This window comes from Rhinolophus hipposideros, assembly GCF_964194185.1.
Source record: "Rhinolophus hipposideros genome assembly, chromosome: 15".
Classification (NCBI taxonomy): Eukaryota; Metazoa; Chordata; class Mammalia; order Chiroptera; family Rhinolophidae; genus Rhinolophus; species Rhinolophus hipposideros.
This window is the reverse complement of record NC_138061.1, coordinates 265,455-283,931: the sequence shown is the minus strand read 5'-3', so window position 1 is coordinate 283,931 and position 18,477 is coordinate 265,455. Positions and strand designations below refer to the sequence as shown.

At 63.1% G+C, this 18,477-nt stretch overlaps 1 protein-coding gene and 1 pseudogene across 6 annotated transcripts; both read right to left on the bottom strand.

The window, feature by feature from the left end:
- Positions 1-862: 862 nt before the first annotated feature.
- LOC308508211 (sperm flagellar protein 1-like) lies at positions 863-5,167 on the bottom strand (annotated as a pseudogene). The gene is made up of 6 exons: positions 4,774-5,167; positions 3,580-3,733; positions 3,243-3,312; positions 2,876-2,960; positions 2,686-2,788; positions 863-1,021 (listed from the first exon to the last, which is right to left on the bottom strand). The product of its transcript is annotated as a sperm flagellar protein 1-like (transcript).
- Positions 5,168-5,693: 526 nt separating this feature from the next.
- On the bottom strand, positions 5,694-17,551 carry ADAM8 (ADAM metallopeptidase domain 8). Of its 5 annotated transcripts, XM_081074554.1 has the most exons (24): positions 17,230-17,518; positions 16,317-16,420; positions 15,231-15,307; positions 15,006-15,084; positions 14,851-14,927; positions 14,387-14,570; positions 14,060-14,122; positions 13,791-13,859; positions 13,372-13,541; positions 13,188-13,269; positions 12,755-12,906; positions 12,464-12,641; positions 12,070-12,159; positions 11,719-11,908; positions 11,547-11,628; positions 11,055-11,217; positions 10,536-10,613; positions 9,985-10,069; positions 9,423-9,537; positions 8,704-8,899; positions 8,265-8,330; positions 8,052-8,102; positions 6,864-6,941; positions 5,694-6,448 (listed from the first exon to the last, which is right to left on the bottom strand). In XM_081074554.1, exons 1-24 carry the CDS (start codon positions 17,273-17,275, stop codon positions 6,398-6,400), a joined length of 2,526 nt encoding a protein of 841 aa, XP_080930680.1. In that variant the 5' UTR covers positions 17,276-17,518; the 3' UTR covers positions 5,694-6,397. The 5 variants fall into 5 exon arrangements, with proteins under 5 accessions (XP_080930680.1, XP_080930678.1, XP_080930681.1 ...); XM_081074555.1 differs by lacking the exon at positions 5,694-6,448 and having other exon boundaries at positions 6,677-6,941; positions 17,230-17,551; XM_081074552.1 differs by lacking the exons at positions 16,317-16,420; positions 17,230-17,518 and having other exon boundaries at positions 15,006-15,550.
- Between the last annotated feature and the right edge of the window lie 926 nt (positions 17,552-18,477).

The window sequence follows — 18,477 nt, the reverse complement described above, 5'->3', positions numbered from 1 at the left end:
TTAGGGGCTTAAGCCCCAGTTCTCTCACCATGGGCCTCAGACCCATCCTGTGCTGCTGGGGGGCCACCGGACACGCTGTCTGACTCAGGGAGCATGTGGCTGTCTGACTCAGGCTGAAACCCTGAGTCTGTGGCTGTTACACTGCTTCCTGGGTTGTTCCCCCACCCCCTCAGCCCAGGAGGCCTGGGAGTGGGAGTAGAACCAGGGCTCGGGCTGTGCTCCAGCCCCCATGGACTGGGGAGCAGGGGAGGCTGGTGCCAGGCCAGAGGAGCCAGCAGGCCACAGCCCCTGCCTGTCCCTACAGCCACCCTCCGTGTCTGGGGGCGTCCCGGCCACGCCAGCACCCCGCCCCTAACGCCCCCAACCTAGGGCCAGCGACTGCCTGCCTGGGGCCTTCCTGCCCACCCTCCGGGCAGGGCCCGAGGCAAGGCTCCTCCCCAGGGCCAGGGACCCCCTGTGGACTGGGAGGGACCCTTCCCTTGGTCCCAGCTGCACCATGAACCTCAAAATCCCAGAGCAAAGTGGAGAGACGTGTCCCCAAGGAACCATTTTCCCACAGGACTCGGGTTGGCTGACGCAGGACACTGCCGGCCAGGCAGCGAGGGTGGGTCCTATAAGCAACACACAGAAAAGGACGACAAGACTCCTCCGGGCTCAGGGGAACCAGACGCAGGTCTTCACATCCAGAGTGGCTGGTGGGGATATAAAGCTCAGGAGACACCAGCTGGGAACTGCCAGGACGCGCGTGAATGCCACACGCTGAGCCCCGACCCCAGCCCTTTGCAGTGTTCCCTCCGAGCCTGCTGGACGGTGTGTAGCCACATCTGGAAGCCCTGGTCCGGCGGAGTCCCAAGTAGTTAGTTCAGGGTCTGGCTGACTCGGGCAGGGTGGCCACCCTCTCAGAGGAGCCTTTCTCTGTGGACTCGTTCATCAGCTCATCCCGGCGTCTCGTCAGCTCCGCAATCCGCTGTTCCGTCAGCCTGACCAGATGCTCCAGCCTCACCACCTTCATCTGCAAAATCTTCAGGAAAACACACATCTCTGACTAACATCAGGCACCCTGACGCCCTGTCCATCTGCCAGCACCAGCCAGTTACAGCCAGCCCACGGCGAGGCAGGATGGCCAGCGGTCAGACCCCAGGCCCTCGACTGGGACACCGTGGGGGGAGGTGGACTTGGGGCCCTCAGGAAAGGTCCTGGGGACCAGCATGATAGTCAGAGAGGGAAGGTCACCGGAGGGCCGGCTCCCCTGGGCCCCTCTGCAGCCTGCTCAGCACCTGTGTGTTAATGCTGATGGAATGCAATCACTGTGGCTGGACAGTATGTGCCAAGTTCACTTCTAAAAGTTAATTGCCAAGAAAACGCTATCCTGAAAAATGATGGTGCAGTGGGGGCCACCCAGCTCGTCACCCTCACCTTCTGCATGGAGGACATCCAGCTGTGTCACAGACTGTCCCCTACTGGAGCCAGAGACCCTGCCACACTCCAGCAAGAAAACTGGAGGAGTGGAATTTGAAGTCTCACATGCCCCAAACACCATGTCCACAGTGAAGCCACAGTGTGACGGCCGACGCCAGCTGACGACAGAGCCCTCCAGACCAGCTGGCCGAGGCAGGCAGCATCAGCACACAGACCCTCTCCTGAACCCTGGGTGGCACGGGTCAGCCACCACAGGGGGCCATCCTGGCCACGCCCTTCCCCATGCCCACTCCTCAGTACCAAGCTGCAAAGCGTACACTGAGTGCTGCACTTCCTATTTCGGCGACACAGAAGGCGCCTGCCCCTGCACGCTGGCTTCCTCGACAAAACCGAGGAATTTCCCCACGGTCCCTGAGCAGTGGTCACCCCTGCCCAGTACCCACCCACATCAGTGACAATCACCGGACACCAGGTGGAGCTGTTTTCCTCTCGGGGTTTCGTAAAACACAACAGTGAAGGTTCACTTGGTTAGTGCACGGACAGCATAGGTGTGGGTGCAAGGGGCTCCCAGAGCCCTCGCTGAGACAGCAGCTTTGAGCCGCCTCATCACTTCCGTCTGCTCTCCTCCAGCACACGCAAACCACACGATGATATCACTTTGCTGCTTCCTCAAGAAAACAGCTCACCAGGACCAGGGCACCCACCCAGGAACCACCGTTACCACGGTTCCGCCAACGCCTTTGGCCCTGAGCCCCACTGTGCAGCCTGCAACTCCCATCTGGGGTCTGAAGCTGCAGCCAGTGCCCCCACAGGGTTTGGGGGGCACAGGGTGGTCATTTGCTACGGCAGTGAGGGGCCTGAGCTCTTCCTGAACTCTGGACCGCTGCAGACCCTTGGTGAAGGAGTCGAGGGGCCGGCACCTTGTGGGAGTCTCTGCTCCCTGACTTGGCTCCCACAACCCTGGGCCTGCTGTCCAGCACGCCTGGGTGACGCCTGTGACTGACTGTAGCCTCTGGGACATGGGCCCCGGGGTTTGGTATCTGGTGAGGCTAGGTGGTGAGTTCTGTTTCTGGGTGTGTTTGGAATATTCCATCGTTAAATTGTTTTTTAAATAACCAAACGAGATGTGGTTCTCCCTGGTCAAGGACCCTGCCTGCCCCATCCACTGCCACACCCCACACTGGGTCTGAGCCTCCCCCGACACCTACAGCCAGTCCCTCCGCTTCCTGGGGTGCGCAGGCATTGAGGGAGCCCTGGGAACGGTACCTGGACCATCTCCTGCAGAACGGCCAGCGCCTGCTCCTTTTCCTCCAGCCTTTGCTGCACTCCAGGCTCCAGGTGCTCCCAGGGCCCACCAGCTGGGTCCCGACTGAAAGGCAAACACCTGGCCTTAAACCCTGTGGGCTGGAGGAGAAGGGTGGCTGGGGGCCAGCAGCGGGCTGGGAGACGGGCCCACCCTCTGCAAATACAGGGGCCCATCTTCTCCGGAGCCCTCTGACTCAGGAGGGTCTTCACGCTGGAGGGTACTGGGGAGCTCAGCAGTGGGCAAGTGGGCATGTCAGCTCAGGTACCTGCCTTGAGAGGAGCCTAGCCTGGCAACAGCACGTGGGGGTAGGGGCAGAGCCCATACGGGCAGTAAGTACCATGTGGGCACAGCCTGGCTGACATTGACGCGCGGGCGCAGCCCTAGATGTCGCCAAGCGGCCCCCAGTTTGGAGATGTCCCCTGAACAACAACCACCCTGCGTGGCCCCTAACATGAGAGCCCCACGTGCCTGTCCCCTGGTGCTGCCCCTTACGTTTCCCCCCAGGAGGTTCAGATACTACCAGCGTGTGGAGGGGTGGTGAGCCCCACGCATACTCCGTCAACATCAGGCCTGGAGACTCGTGGGTCCTGCACAGATTTGGGAGGTTGTAGTGAGATGTGGCCAGCAGGGCCTTACTCCCCACCTCATCAGGCACCGGCCTCCCTGCATCTCCCAGTCACAGACTGGAGGGGGCGAGGGGAGGGGAGAGGGTGCAGCCTGCGCAGGCCTGGGAAGGAGCCATTGTGAAATTTGCGTGGCCCAGTACCGGGACCAGGGACTTCATCACCACTGATGTCCCGGTTTCCCTCTCAGTGGCAGGTAAAGGGACCTGGCCCACGTGATCGCACCAGCACTTACGGCTGTGCTGGGTCCTGTGGGCCAGTGCTGCAATCCACCACCTTTTCCCGAAGCGCACACAAGATGGGCTCGATGGCCCCAGGCATGATGGCCACCACCTTTCGGATATCCGCCTCTGAGACACAGAAACGCAACTTGTGAAAGCCTTTCCTGTGAAGGAAGCAGGGGGTGGGGGCATGCAGCCTTCAGCAGTCAGCCTGGTGGGGCCAGGTGGTGAGCCGAGCTTTCCTCAGAGGGGGAGGCTGGCACGGGGGGGGGGGGGGGGGGGGGGGCTTCTTGTCCCTGCACCTGTGGAGGCCTAGCGGCCATCTTGTTCCCAGCCACCTCATCAGGGTGACAGGCACTGCCCTGTGCGCTCAGGCTCAGCATGTTCCAGCCAGGGCCACCATCTCCTTAGTAAGTGTGGCAGGGCTCTCTGCGACAGACCCCATCGTCCTGCCTGAGCCACGCTTTGCTCCAGCACCCAGAATCTGACGTCTTACTGCCACTACACCCCACATGGGCCTGCCATGGCCACCCTGTCGCCCCTGGGGGTTAGGGCAGCCACCTCCCCTGGCCTCCCCTCACGGCCCTCTGAAACAAGTGCTGTCAGAACCTGCCCAGGCAAGGAGCCGGTTCTCAGCATGGCCTCCAGGGACCCTTGGTGGTTCTAAAGGCCCGTCCCCCCAGCTCCCCCACAGGGGCTCAGGGACTCTGCATTCTGCTTCCCCTCCCCCCACTGCCTCCTTTTGCACCCACAGGTCACCCCGCTTCACTCAGGGACTCTGCCTTGTCCTTCATGGAACTCATCACACTCAACACCTGTCCTATTTACATCTCCGCTGGAGATTCTCAGTCCCACAAAGGCAGGGGCTGCTGTCTGCTGCACCTGGAGCACCCTGGCTCCACAATTACTGTTGAGTGAGCGAGTGAGAGGTGTGGCTGGAGTGGGCTGGACACACAGCGAGTGGGTTGGCAGGGTGACCGCTGTTGTCCTCTTGACGGGGAGATTCCAGGGGACAGGAACAGACACTGAGGAGGGTGTGGGGGAAACCCAGAGCAAGGAGACAGCCTGAGAACACGTCCCAGAGACCAGGAGGGGCTGGGAAGAGGCTGCCCACACAGACCCGCTGTGGAGGGCGGGCCCTCACAGACGGGAGTTGGGGGGGCTCCAGGAGGGCAGGGAGGGGAGCCTGCAGGGTGGTGGCTGCCTGCTCAGCACGCTCCGGTTGCTGAGCTTCTGGTCAGTGTTGCAGGTGGGCACATAGCTGTGCAGGTCACGAGCTGGGGGTGGAAGTGCTTCAGGATCTCGGCCAGCATCACTGGGGGGGGCAGGGGCGCAAGGTGAGCTGCTCGGAAGCCGAGTGCCGGTTTCCCCAACATCGTCAGTCTCCCGTGGCCCCCGAGGTGGATGAGGAGCACTGGGGAAGCGACTGCTGGGCCCAGGGTGCGGTTGCCCCGGGGAGAAGGCTGTAGGAGGCCTGCTGGGGTCACAGGCGGTGCTGGAGGGAACCCCGAGTCTGCCTCGCCCTCCCCAGGGAGAGCTGGGCAGGGAATTCCCCAGGAGCCGGACTGAATGCAGCCACATTCCTGCTTCTGGGGCATCAGTGCCCCATCTTGGCCTCCTCTCCTTTCTCGCGTCCTGCCATCCCCTCCAGCGCGCCCCTCACTCCTGCTCCGGGATCCTCAGCACTTTGCAGGGAGCTGGGGACCTGGGTCCCTTCCCGAGACGCTGGCCCTTCCCTGGTCGTCCGCCTGGCCAGCCACATCCATCTCCGCCTCGGGGCCCTCGCCGCCCTCCCCGCCGTCGCTGAAGCCCCGGGCTCGGGGACGCTTGGGGCAGCCACGCGGGAGCCCGTCCAGCCCAACGTGGAGGCCGGGGGCTCGGTAAGGGGGCTCTGCATGGCGGCGGGGCTGGTTGTCGGGCCGGTTGCCGGGAGCCGGAGCTGGAAAGGCTTGGGGCCCTACGGGTCGACCCGAAGGGGCCTGGGGCCGTTGCCCGGAGACCGGGCTGGCGTTTCCAGGTGCGGGGTGGGGTGTGGGGCCTGGTGGACCAGGACGGCTCAGTTGGGGGGGGGGGTCTATGACAAAATCTAGGCAGAAAATAAGGTTAAAAGTTGACGTCCATGTACAGTACACATTTTAAGAAGCTTTGGACCCTTAAATTAAGGTGAATTTCACATTATTTAGCATGCGCCATTTTCCACTCATCCAATACAAATCTGTCAGTCATAACTTGATCAATAATTTATTAGTAAAAACAAGCTTGCTTTCTTAAATCGCAGGGAAACAGCTCCGAAAATTGAGGGGCTTGCAGTCTGGGTATACATGCAATGCACTGGCTGCCGCCCTGTGCCCAGCTGACCCTGGGGGCGGTGCACACACAGCGCCGTCCTGCCTGGACGGGAGGCCTGCGAGCTGGTGGAGTGAGATCCTGGCCTCAACATGGTGAGGGCGGCCAGCGGCTGTGGGGACACACTCACACACATGCCACAAGGAGCTGAGCACGCACCCGCAGCCTGGCGACTGCAGACACACTGAGCTAAGTGTGGTCAGTGAGGCTGAGAGCTCAGCACAGCGACCGAGGGTCCAGCCCAGGAGCCCTGAGCCTGGAGGCCGGGCTGTGACCCTACCATGCTGACCGTGACCTTGGCTGCGAGAAGCTGGCTCTTCAGCCAGGATGTCTCACAGTGGACCCAGCACATCAGGGGGCACCAAAGGCCTGGGCAGAGCTGTGTGTCGGCTGGTGCAAGGCTCACGTGGCTCTTTCAACCTGAACAACAGGCAACTTCCAGGCAGGTGTGCTGGTGCCCCCGGGATGCTGTGAGCGGCCCATCACCTCCTCTGGATGGGGGGTTTCAGTGCAACCTTTGGGCCAGCAGCTCCCTTGGAGGAGGAAAAACAAACTAATATTAACAAGCAGCTGCTACAAGGAACACAACTGAGAGTTCCTTCTCCATCTTGTAAAATGTAGACTCTTCCTTTGGCCCACAATACGATGGGCCTGTGCACACAGAGAATGGCAGCTGTGCCGGCCACAATACCCACAGCTAACACCCATAAACACAGACTTTCGTACTTACACGAGTAGGTGAAGACAACCGAACAGCCAGTGGAAGGGGCAGTCATTGAAAAGCCCTCTGTCAAAGTATCAACCAGATGGTAAAACTAACCTGCAGCTGACATTTCTCCTTCCTGGGAGAACGCAGCCGTCTCAGGGCAGTGGCCCAGCCGGCCTGCTGGGGAAAGAGCTCACTCCACCACCCCTGCGGGTGGACACTGCCCTGGGTAAGGGGCTCACCTGAGCGGGTCCAGGGTTGGCCATTCCAGCCTTGGGCTTGACCGGTGGTATTGGAGGCGCAGAGCTAGGCTTGACCACCTGGGAGGAGGCAGACACAGTGACAGGGGTGCCACCTAACCGTCCCTAACCATCTTCCTAAGGGCTCTGCTGTGCTCTGACCAGCCTGCAGGATTTTCTGCTGAGATCTCTAACGAGAAGTGCTCCCCTAGGCACCCGTCACCCTCAACCCAATGCCCCCACACCACCCCAACCTAGCCCATGGAAAGCTCTTAAATTGCCAGAATGTGGATCTTGGAAGTTCAAAAGCCAAGAAGTCACTGTGGGAATTTGCCATTGTTTTCATTTCCGCTTTCCCAGGGAGAAGCCAGGGCAGAGCTGGAGGCTGCCCCAGCCTCGAGCAGCCATGCTCAGCCTTGGCCCAGGATTCCTGGCTGGGGCCTGGTAGGTGTCGTTTTCGATACCCCAGAAGGACCCTCGTGAGCAGCCGCGGGCCTCCAGCATGATTCCCCTGCAGCCTTGGACAGCCTGCCACCACTTCCTGGGTCAGAAAGCTCTCTGCCCGCCCACTCTCCCCCATCTGGCTGGTCAGACCCTCCTATGACCAGTTTTGCAGCTTTTCTGTAGGTCTAAACTTAGTTTGAAATAAAAAGTTAAAAAGAAATAAAGAACGGCTATTAAAAGAGCACAGCAGTAAATGTTTGTTGCAGGAAAACCCACATGGGTGACAGTTTAAGAGGTGGTAGGGGTCCCATCTCAGACACGAATACAAAGGGAAGTCAGGGCTCTACAGGGAGGGGTTGGCACGAGTCAGCAACACTGGTGACACACAGGGGGGCATCAGGTGGGTGGAGCCTGTCCCAGGAGGGACCCCAGCTTGGTGAGAAAGCCTGGCCCTTCCTGCTGTCCCGTTTGCCAGAAGCAGCTGAGGCAACCGCCTGCGGGAGCCAGTGTTCGTCAAGGGCCGAGGTGGCCAGTCGGCAGGCCCTGCAGCAGTGCTGCCAGGGCCAGACCTTGTGGCCCGCAAAGGAGCTCCAGGGTAAGCCCAAAGGGGGCAGGTCTGCAGGTGAGCCCCCCCCTTCTGTGGGGTTTGGGTTGTGGGGGAGGCTGGGGGTCTAGACGGAGGGGGAGGAAGGGCACAGAAACAGCCACGGGAGTGTTCTGAGTGGCCGAGTGGCCATGTGCTCTCACCTGCCTGGGCTTCAGCTCTGGGAGGGGCTTGGTGGGAGGAGCAGGTGGGAGCTGGAAGGAGAAAGTGCAGTCAGGACCTTGGGCCCTGGGACCAGCTAATGTCCTCACTGGCCTGGGCTCCCCAGCCCTCCAAATCCAGCCCCTGGGCTTTGCCTCCCGGGACCTGCTTTTCACCACCTTCATGGCCTGGCTGCAGCCCCCACCACTGCTCACCTGGGCTGGTGCCTGCTGGGTGTACATAGGAACTGGGAAGGGTGGGCTGGACATGGCGACTGGAGGCTGCAGGAAACGGGGCGTGAGCCTGGACCTCACCTGGTGGCTGCCTCCAGGAGCTGCCCCCCCAGCTCAGGACCCAAGGTTCCTGCCCTCCCACGTGTGTGCATGGGGACTCTGTCCCACCATCTGGCAGGCCCCCAAACCCAAATGTGACCTCCAACTTCCGTTCCCTAAGAGTGTGGGGCTGCAGTGGTGGGCGTCTGGGCCGCACACCATCCTCAGAAAGACCCTGTGAGGCCCCAAGACTCAGATGCAAGTGGAAACTCCAATTCTATCACCCGTTCCCACAGGTGCTCAGACCTGCAGCCCTGACCCATTCCCGCCTCTAAGCGTCATCGTGGTGGCCCCAAGGTCTGGGGAACCGGCTGGTGCTTACAGCAGGGGGTGGTCGTTTAGGCGTCACTGTGGCAGCTGTGGACCTGGGGGGCTGGCTGGGGTGGATGGCATGCATGGTAGGGACTGGCTTTGGGGGGCTCACGGTGTGCACTGGAGCCCTGCCTGTAGCTGGCATGCTGTCCCCCTCGTGGAACAGGGGGTTGGAGAGTCCCATGGCGGCCTTGGGGACCACGTTCCTGTGGAGAAAGTAAGGCGGTTCTGGGCGTCCTGGCCTCAGTGTCTGACCCAGGGACTTGAGGGCCGCTGGGCATGGCATCCCCTGGCTTGACCAGGGGACCTCTCAGCTGCAGTGCCTTGCCACCCGCCACAGGGTTCATCAGTCACAAACAGGCAAAAAAGGAGACATGGCCTCATGTGTCCCGGGCCCCATCGGCTCTGGGGTCCAGTTGTCCAGGCGGGAAGTCTGAGGCCGCTGGGCAAGTGTGTTGTGCTGCAGCTGGCACAGGGGGCAAGGTCACCACTGAGAGCAGGTGGCAGGTGGGGCAGCTTCCCCGAGCCCACGTCATCCCAGTGCTGACCTCTCTCTGGGCCACCACGTCACCAACCTGTCACCAACCTGTCACCTGCCTGGAGCAAAGGCCCCCGGACATGCTACATGGAGTGGGGTCTCCCTTCCTCCTGGAGCGACAGCGGCCGCTTCCCAGCAGTGCGAGAGCGGCCCTGCCTCCTGCACACGTCCTGCACCCAGTGCTCCCTCACCTCCACCAGGCGGGCCTCCCGGCCTTGCGGTAGACGACCACACCTGCCACGGCGAGCACTAGCACCCCCAAGAGCAACATAGGCACCAGCACGCCCATCGGGAGGCTCTCGGACGCTGTGGGGCACACGAGGCCAGGCGTCAATGGGCAGCAGGGGCTGGGAGGGCCCGCGGGCGACAGACACTGCCTGGGACCTGGCACCTGGCACTGGCGCCTTCCTGGGACCCCTGCGCCCTTCCTTGCAGACAAATGCCCACCTGAGGACGCTTGGCACAGAGACCCGGGACGTCACACCAGTGGTCCAGGCTTTTGGTGACGGTGGCCCCAGAGGCTGTGGTGCTGTGCCCAGCCACACACATTGGGGGTGGGTGGCCCAGGAGGGGCTGGGAACCCGGCACTTCCCATGTCCCTCCCCCAGGACAGGACCTCCCTCCTCATGTGGGGCTGAGGTGGGGACATGGAATCGTGGGCCCTGCCCTGGACCTGTAGGGTCAGGATGCCCAGGGACTCCAAGCCTGAATCTTTAACAACACCCCAATGGGTTGGGGGCACGCGGGCCCTACCTATGCGCATGTCAGCCAGCAGCTCTGTGCAGTGGGGAGGGGCCCAGCCCGGCTGGCAGTGGCACTGCCTCTTGTGGTTGCACACCTGCGGGACAACCAGGCGTCACCTGCACAGCAGTTACCAGGCCCAGCCTCAGGCCTGTGAGGGGTTCTGCTGTGACCCCCTGACCGGGACAGGTTGGACTCATCCCTGAGCCGGGTGTGCAGGGCTCCGTCACACAGACAGCAGCAGCCCTTCGCCTGGGGCCCAAAGGAGGGTGCTGACCGAACACAAGGGCTTTCTAAGCTCCGTGGTGGCCTGTCCCAGGAACACACACCCCGTCCCCGAAACAGGGCTCAGAAGGGCTGCTCCAGCCCCTTTATTTCAAGCTCTCAGTGACCTAATGGTCCCTCGTCACTGATGTGTCACTAAGAGCTGAGCGCAGCCCCGCTCAGAGCAGCCCCAGCCCAGTGGGCCGCAGGTCACACGCAGGGTGCGTCCCCGGGGCCCAGGCCGCTGCCCTGTCCCCTGGGCTTGTCCTACAACTCTCCGTCATCCCAAGGCCACGTACCCCATGCCCGTTGCACTTGGCGGAGCAGTTCGCATCTCTGTAAACTTGCAAGTCCTCGCAGAGTCCTTTCCAGCAAACCTGGCGGGCAGGGGGTCTCCTTAGGCAGCTGCCTGCACCACTGCCCCCCTCTTGTGTGTCCGCTGAAGCCGACCCAAAACCTGCAGGGCGAGCTTTAAGGGGGCAGGCGGTGGCCACCCAGCCCACCACTGCTACCAGGGCCACAGAGGACCGGCCCCAGCTGTCCCCTGTGGGGACTTGCACAATGGAGAGGTTTCTGGATCACGTGAGCTGAGCGAGGGCTTTCCTGGCTCCTCCCCCTGCACCTGAGTTTCTGCTGAGAACACAGGGGTCCACCTGCACCGCCCTGCTTGCCACGTGGGACGCTTGTCCGGGACCTGGGGGTCCAGCAGCCTGACTGCCTCAGGGGCGGGTCCAGGCTCGTGTCTGGCCACAGCCCTCGGGAGCCCAAGAGCTGCAACTGACCGACGTGTGTGCATGGTAGGTGCTGTTGTCACTCACCCTCTTCTCGCCGCACCTGGTGCCTTCGGGCACTGGCTCGTAGCCGGGGCCGCCACTCAGGACAAGAGCCTGGCAAGTAGCTGAGAAGGAGGTCAGGGTGCAGGAGTGCTGCTCTGGGGACTTCTGCCCGCCCTCGCAGAACAGGACACCACACCTGTTGACTCTGTGGACAGAGGGACTTGCTGTGGTGCCAGCTCAACCAGGTCTCCTGTTCCTTGCACACTGACCATGCTCAGGGGGGACGCAGGGAGTGGCCAGGAGACAAGGCCTAGGACACTTGGACAGGCTGTGGGGTCCACAGCGGGATGTCCACCACCCCAGCCGCAGTGGGCAACACATTCAGGCCTGGGGGTCCTGGACAGCAGGATGGGCCCCCGGAGAGATGCCTGAACCCCCGACTCCTCTGTGCAGAGGACTCTCTTGGGCGGCCCTGCCTATAGGGACACCCTGTGCCCTGGAGCCAGGGCAGGCGGGCCATGGCTGGACACTGACCTGCGGGAGCCGAGGGGCACCTGGCCCCTGCAGTCTGACGAGATGGTGTAGCTGTAGCATGTTTCCACAGCAGCCCGTGTGCCTGTGGGCCAGGAGCAGTCAGTCGTCTGGCTTGGGCCCGAAACCACCCTGCAGGCCTGTGGCTCTCCTGCCAGGCTCATGCCCACCTTACCTGGTCCCCACAAATCCTGGCATCTCTGGGCCAGCGTAGGGCAGGCCCCGTTGTAGCAGTAGCCACCCAGGCAAGGCGTGCCATTCTCCTGGAAGGCGTCTTCTGGGCACGCGGGCTGCCGGCCATCACAGTAGTCCTCCAGGTCACACAGGTTCTTGGCGGCACGGCACAGCGTGCCAGCCGGCTTCACCTGGCCCAGCACAGTGAAGCTCACCAAGGGAACAGCAGGCGCCCAAGCAGACCCACACCTGCTGCTTTGTCATCGGTCCTCCCTGGGCCCCTTCCCACCCACTGACTGTGGGGCACAGGAGGGTTGGAGACCTGAGGGGTGCCTGGGGGCCCCGTGCTCACCCTGCATTCATGACAACAGGTGCCATGGGCACACTCGGCCCCCTCCACCAGCCGGCAGGTGGTAGCGTTGCAGCAGTGGTTCTGACAGTCCTGGGGAGCAGGGGGCAATGGGGAGGGTCTCAGGGGGCTGGGCCAGCACCAGGCTCCAGAGCCGACCCCGGGGCCCCACACCCTCCATGACCAGCCCTCACTTGGGCTGGGGCCTTCCCACAAGCAGGCCTTTGTTGCTTCCTCCCTCCGGTCCCCTATGGCTCGTTGCAGGTGTCAGAAGACAGGGGGGTATGCAGGGTGCCTGGTGGGTGAGGAATGGACGTCCTAACCTGCAGGACAGAGACCCGTGGCACCCTTATGTTGGTAAAAGACCGAGGGTGGCGGCAGGTGCTGGGCCCTGTACCTGGGGCTGGCCGCAGTCACACTGCTCCCCGCGCTCCACGAAGCCATTTCCACACACAGGGCCGCCCACCAGGCGGTCGAGGTCTGGGGCATTCGTCAGGCAGGTTATATGGGGCTTTTCCACAAACGTCTCCAGATTGGCCCGGCTGCAATGGCTGAACCTCCTGGGGAATACAGAGCTGGGGGGGGGGTGCGCCTATCAGGGGGCGGGCCGGTGTACAGGCCCCTTGTCCAGCAGGACGCCCTGCTCTGCTGGTGGCCCTCAGTCAGGCTGATCTGGGATAAGCCTCACCCAAATGTGGCCGCCATGATGCAGCCGCCGCTATCACGAGACATGGGACAGTAGCAGCCCTGGATGTCGTTGTCGTCGTGGTCCATACCCAGGTTGTGGCCCATCTCGTGGGCCATGGTGCATGCCACGCCAACGGGGTGGGGGCTGTGGTCCTGCAGGGAGAAGCAGTGTGGCCGGTGCCGCCCTCGTGCCGCCCTCGGCCCTCACCTCCCCAGGCAAGGCCTTCCTGCAGCACCGCTTCTTAAAACACAAAAGCATCAACGCACCCTCCCAAGGAAGCACCCATTCGGGAGTTCATGGGGACAGCCTGGGGACCAGCAGGTGGACTGGAGTCCCGTGGCCACCCCCTCACGCGTCCAGCTCAGCTCCAAGTCTGGCCCGCCCCTGGCTGCAGCTCCAGCCAGTGCGGCAAAGCAGGCCCATGCCCCCGTACCTGGTTCACAGCCCCCGAGTCTCGGGAGCACATGGAGGATATCCTGGCGAGTCCCACGGTATTCCCGGTGAAGTCAACCCGGCTGGAAACAAGAGCAGTGTCTGCAGGTGGCACCCCGGAAGCTGCCTCGACCCCACGCAGCCCTCCCTAGTGATGGCCATGCTGTGTGCCAGCCGCCACTCACGTGATGAGCTGCACGTTATCGTGAGGGTGTCGTCCCACCAGGTGCTGCGCCCGCCAGGCCAGGAAGTTGTCCAGTGTGATGCTGGCCTCGGGGCTGATGTGGATCTTGTCCTGCCCGTTCCAGATGTCCAGGCCCACCAGGACCACGCGGAACTTGAGTTCCTGATAAAGCTGCGAGAAGACAGGGATCTCCCCGGTCAGGCTCCGGACAGTGAGGCCAGGAGACCACCACAGTGTGGACACAGCCTGGGGGGAGTCCCAGCTCCCTCCTCACCTGCTGACACCCCCTCTCCAGGTGCCCCCCACCTCCTCAATCAGGGTTTCTATATCCAACTGGGTGATGCCTGGTCTGGAAGGGACCTTTGAGCCAAGGGTCCTGGCAGCCCCTAGGGGCCCCCCCAGTGGGGAAGCGGTTCCCACCTTGTCCACGTGGTTCACCACCTCAAGCACCCGCTTGCGCACAGCCTCTCTGCTCCCCAGCTGCTGGAACTGGATGGAGGACAGCCCTCGCTCAGCCTGCAGCCTCTGGGAGGGCCAGGCCTTGGCCCCGCCCCGCCCTCGGCCCCGCCCCTCGGCTCCGCCCCAGCCCCTCGGCCCCGCCTCGCCCCTCGGCCCCGCCCCGCCCCTCGGCCCCGCCCCGCCCCTCGGCCACGCCCCGCCCCTCGGCCACGCCTCCGCCGATCTCGCACCAATCTGCTGTCGGTGACCACATACAGCTCCACATAGCGGGTCTCCTGGGACAGCGGCAAGTTCTGTAACGCAGGGATAAGAAGCTAGTTGGTGCCCCCAGCCACAGCCCTCCTGGCCTCGGCCCATCTCCAAACACTGACCATCTTTCAGGGCCCAAGAGCTGGCGCCCGGCCCGGCAGCTCAGTGTGGGGGACGGGGGCTGTCCAGGAGGCACCAGTACAGACTAAGAAGCAGTCTCTGCAGCTGCTGGGCAGAGCCAGACCCACTGGCCCCGAACACATGGGGAGTCTGGGGGGCAGGGATGAAGCTGGGTGGGGACCCCTCACCCGGGGCCTGAAGGCTGCGGAGGTCCGGGGGCCCAGGATGCTCTCCAGGCTGGTGTTGCTGACCCCGCAGGTCCACGCCTTCTGCCGCAGGTGCTGTGCCTCGTAGAGTGCGTGCTGCGCCCCCTCACTGCCTCCGTCCAGGGGCTCAATCAAGCGGATGGCCGCGCCCGCCCGGAAGAAGCCCCTGAGGGTAGGCGGGAGCAGGTGGCTCAGAACCAGTGCACCCCTCCTCCCCATGGGGAGGAACAGAAGGACTGGAAGGTATGAGGCTCGCTCTACAGTGGCATGTGCTGGGGACAGTGCCCCCTGCCCAGTGGGCACCTCACAGGTCCAGACACTTGTCACTTCTAAAAGGAGCCCAGACACCCAGGTGCAGAAAGGGGTCCCCAGATGTGGCCCTTTCTTAGCCTCTGTTCACTGCTCCGGAAGGTGAGGGGTGCCCTTCCCGGATCTGTAGCACCCACCTGAGGCCGTCACAGGTGCTGAGGCTGGCGGCAGACTGCGGGTGGCCCTCCACGTGGCCCTGGTAGAAGCAGTGGTCCTGTGGGAGGTGGCAGGACAACTCTGCAGGCCCACTCCTGGTGCCCAGCCACCCTGGGAGGGCCGCCCAGGTCCCTACCTGACTCTGCAGCTGCTCTGTCACCTGAGAGCCATTAGCGGCTGTATAGGTCTCGGTGTAGCCGGAGCCCACCAGGTCCCTGGAAAATTTTGAACCACTGTTACACCCTGGGCCCCACCTGCCTCCCCCACCCCCAGAGGCCATGACTGGCATGGAGAAGAGGTTGGGCCAGAGAGTTGGATGCCCAGGACACAGTGTGCTGGGCGGGCCTAGGCCCCTGCTTACCTGTTCTTCCGCAGGTGCAGGGTGAAGGTGTGTGCTCGGGCCTCCAGGACATAACTCACACTCTCTGGGTACTGGCTCTGAGCCAGGAAAAGGGAGGGGTCCAGAGTGAGGGTCTCTGGCCCAGGCCACACCCACCTCAAACCTGGAGGTGAAGGGTGGCTCGGCTGGGCAGCGGTGTAGCCCAAGGCCAGGGAACCCCATCCTGAAAGGCTCTTAGAGGACCTGGGGTTTGCTCAGCATCAGGCTAGTGAAGGATACCGGGATGTACTAAAGGATCCAGGGCAGGCCTCAGTTTCCCCATCTGTCCACAAAGGGACGATGATGACATTCCTTCCCCAGAAAGCAAGGAGGGGGCACATAACCCAACAGGCAGCAAAAGAGTGGGGGTGGGGCAGCCACTCCAATGCCAGGTGCCCTCCCCCCAGGCCCTGCCCCTCCCTGCCCTCCTGACCCCGGGGATGGTATGCACCTTAACAGCAGGGTGGGGTGAGGGCCCAGGGGGGACACCGAGGTGAGAACAGGGCTCTTCCCTAACACATTCGCCCATGTGCATTCACACACACCCACGTGGGTTCCAGAACTGCCCCCAGGCAGCTGTGGGGAATCCCAGCCCAGCCCCTAAATCGCCAGAAAGGTGTGTCACAGCAAACACGAAACGCAACGCAACAGGCTCCTGGTGAGCCATCTCGCCCTCTAGTCAAGGGAGGAATTTGAGTGAGACTAGGGAGTGGCCAGTACCCGCAGGGCTCCTGGAAGGGAGACAGGGAGCAGCCTACCCTCAGCGGAGGCCAGGCCCTCAGAGCGTAAGACAGCCGGTGGCCCTGCCCACAGGGCAAGGCAGGAGGCAGGAAGGTGAGGGGGGAGAGGAGGGAGGGGGAAGGTGGGACGAGAGGAGGAAAGGAGGAAACCCTCCAGGAGCAGAGACACCCCCTAATCTACTCAGAAGCCCAGAAGCCCACCTGGGCCTCAGCCCCAACAATGGCCCCTCACAACAGGCTGGACACAGAGGAAGTACAATCCTTTAACAAACCAGCTCTGAGGGGCCAGATTGGGGCCCCTCCAAGCCAGCTTCCAGACCAGACTTACCAAGTGGGAGGGCAGGGCTCGGCGGGTACGGGGTCCTGGCAGGCGCTGGGGCCACACCACCTCGTACTGCTCCACGTGGGGCAGGGGGGCACTGGAGGTGACCACTGGGGAAGGGAGGGGATCAGCAGGTATGCAGGGCACCCACCCTCATGCCCTGGGGGGGCCCCTTCCCAGGCCCTGGTAGGACGGTGTGGGGACCAGACTCAGATATGGCATTAGGACCACAGGATACTTGCCCCGTGTGGGGCCAGCAGACTCTGCCCCAAGCCAGCCCTCCCAGGAGCCCACAACCTGCTCCCAGATGGTCCCTTCCCCTCCTGGGACCCAGGACCACACAAGCCCTGAGGAGGGGCGCTGGGGAAGGGGACGGCTGGCCGGCACTTTCCATCTCAACTAATCACAGAACTGCATCTAACTGGGGAACTGCCTGGACGGCCGGTGGTGCACTCATCTGGGATCTCAAAGCACCCTCGGTTCCAAGACAGCAGGGACCCACCGGAGGTGGGGTAGGGCAGAGTGGCGTTCCGGCCTCCTCAGGTGGGAAGTGGGACCCCCCTGTGGCTAGACTACTAGCCCTCAACTCCAGGCCCCACCTCGTCAGTCCTCCTCCTTTCCCTGCCTGCCTGAGGGGGGGTGTTTAGGGGATGGGGGTGGTCAATCACCCCAAGGCCCAAGGACCATCCCGGAGCCCTGCTGTCCCAGCCCATTTCGAGTAGGAGCCAAGGGAACGCCCCAGGCACGGTTTTCACTCCGTTGTCTTTTGAAGGTCAGTCTGTCCAAAGCGGGGGTCCTCCACGCTGAGTGACCTCCAGGGACCAGCCCAGACAGAGCACAGCGCGGATGCAGGCCAGCTGACCAGCCGACCAGCCCTCCCCGGGCTGGTCTCGGCCAGAGCCCCATGCCCAGCACTCACCCTGCAGCCACAGCGCGCCCAGCAGCCAGAGCCCGAGACGGCGCATTGCCAGGCACGGATGGGGGCCACGGTTCCGAGTCTGGGGGCGCGGTCGGGGATCCGGTCGCCTGGGGTCCGGGAGCGCGATGAGAATCGTTTGGGGGCACGGACAGCGATCCGAAGACCTGGAGTCCGGGGGCGCGGATGTGGGTCCAGGACTCGCAGTCTGGGGATTCGGTCGAGGATACAGGAGTCTGGGTCCCAAGGAGCAGTGTGGGGACGCGGCTCTGTGCGTTGGGTCTAGTCCTGGCGCCCCGCCCAGGCCACCAGCCACCCCCCACACGCACACCGCCAATTGGCCCGGGACGCGGGGAGGGGCGGGGCCTGGGACACCTGGGGGTGCGCGCCCCGCCCTTCCCTTGTGTCGCCCCCCCCCCCATCGGGTCGCTCCTCCGTGTTCCCGTGGCTACTTCTGCGCTGTCCAACACATGGCAAAGCTTCATACATGTGGGCCGAATGAACGGAGAGGGAGGCGAACGGCCTAACTTGCAGCCCTCTCTATATTTCAGCCCTCCCCTCTGCGCAGGTGAGAAGACGAGGCTGGGCCCGCAGTGGGGAGGTGGCTGGCCAGGCGTGCCTTGGAGGGGAAGTGACTTGTGAAATGCTCTGGAGGGTGGGGTGCGACTTCCTGGGGAACAGAAAGCTCCTGCAGCACAGGACCAGCCCTGTGGGGGGGCGCTCCACCAGGCTCCTTAGGCCTGGGGGTTGTGTGTGGGATAACTGGCCACAGACCCTATCGTGTGCACAGGGGCACCTCGCAGGGCCCACGGTCTGCAACTCCCCTCCGGTACCTCTCCCTGCTTTCTGCTCTCCAGGGCCTGACATCAGCCTTCACCTGGGGTGCCAGGCCTCCTATGGCGGAACCAAGTGGGTTTGCCCTGTGCGGCCTGTGGGGCCTGAGCCACGTTCCTGACACCCCCCCAGGGATGGCCGAAGGTGAGAGGGTGTGGTGGACACCACAGGTGGTTCCAGACCAGAGGTCAAAGTTCAGTGAACATGATTTCCACCAAAGTAAATGGCATAAAAAGAAAAAGGCAGGGATTCTGGGGTGACAGGCAGCACCCCAAACCCTGGCTGCAGCCAGTAGTGTGGGTGCAGCAGCTGGGCCTGGGTCCACTGTGGGGGTCCTGGGGAGGGCTGGTGCTGCCCCGTGAGGGCTCCTGTCCGAGCCTGTGCATGACTTGGTATCAAAAAAGTGCCACACGAACC

What these genes read in the sequence shown, in the direction of transcription:
- ADAM8 (XM_081074551.1), bottom strand. Translation starts at nt 15,431, where the DNA reads ATGGGGTTCCCTGGCCTTGGGCTACACCGCTGCCCAGCCGAGCCACCC. An exon ending in CCTGTTGTCATGAATGCAGG is followed by an intron (nt 11,909 to 12,069) that starts GTGAGCACGGGG and finishes GTGCTGGGCCAG; the next exon opens with GTGAAGCCGGCTGGCACGCT. An exon ending in GTGCCCCTCGGCTCCCGCAG is followed by an intron (nt 11,218 to 11,546) that starts GTCAGTGTCCAG and finishes CTCTGTCCACAG; the next exon opens with AGTCAACAGGTGTGGTGTCC.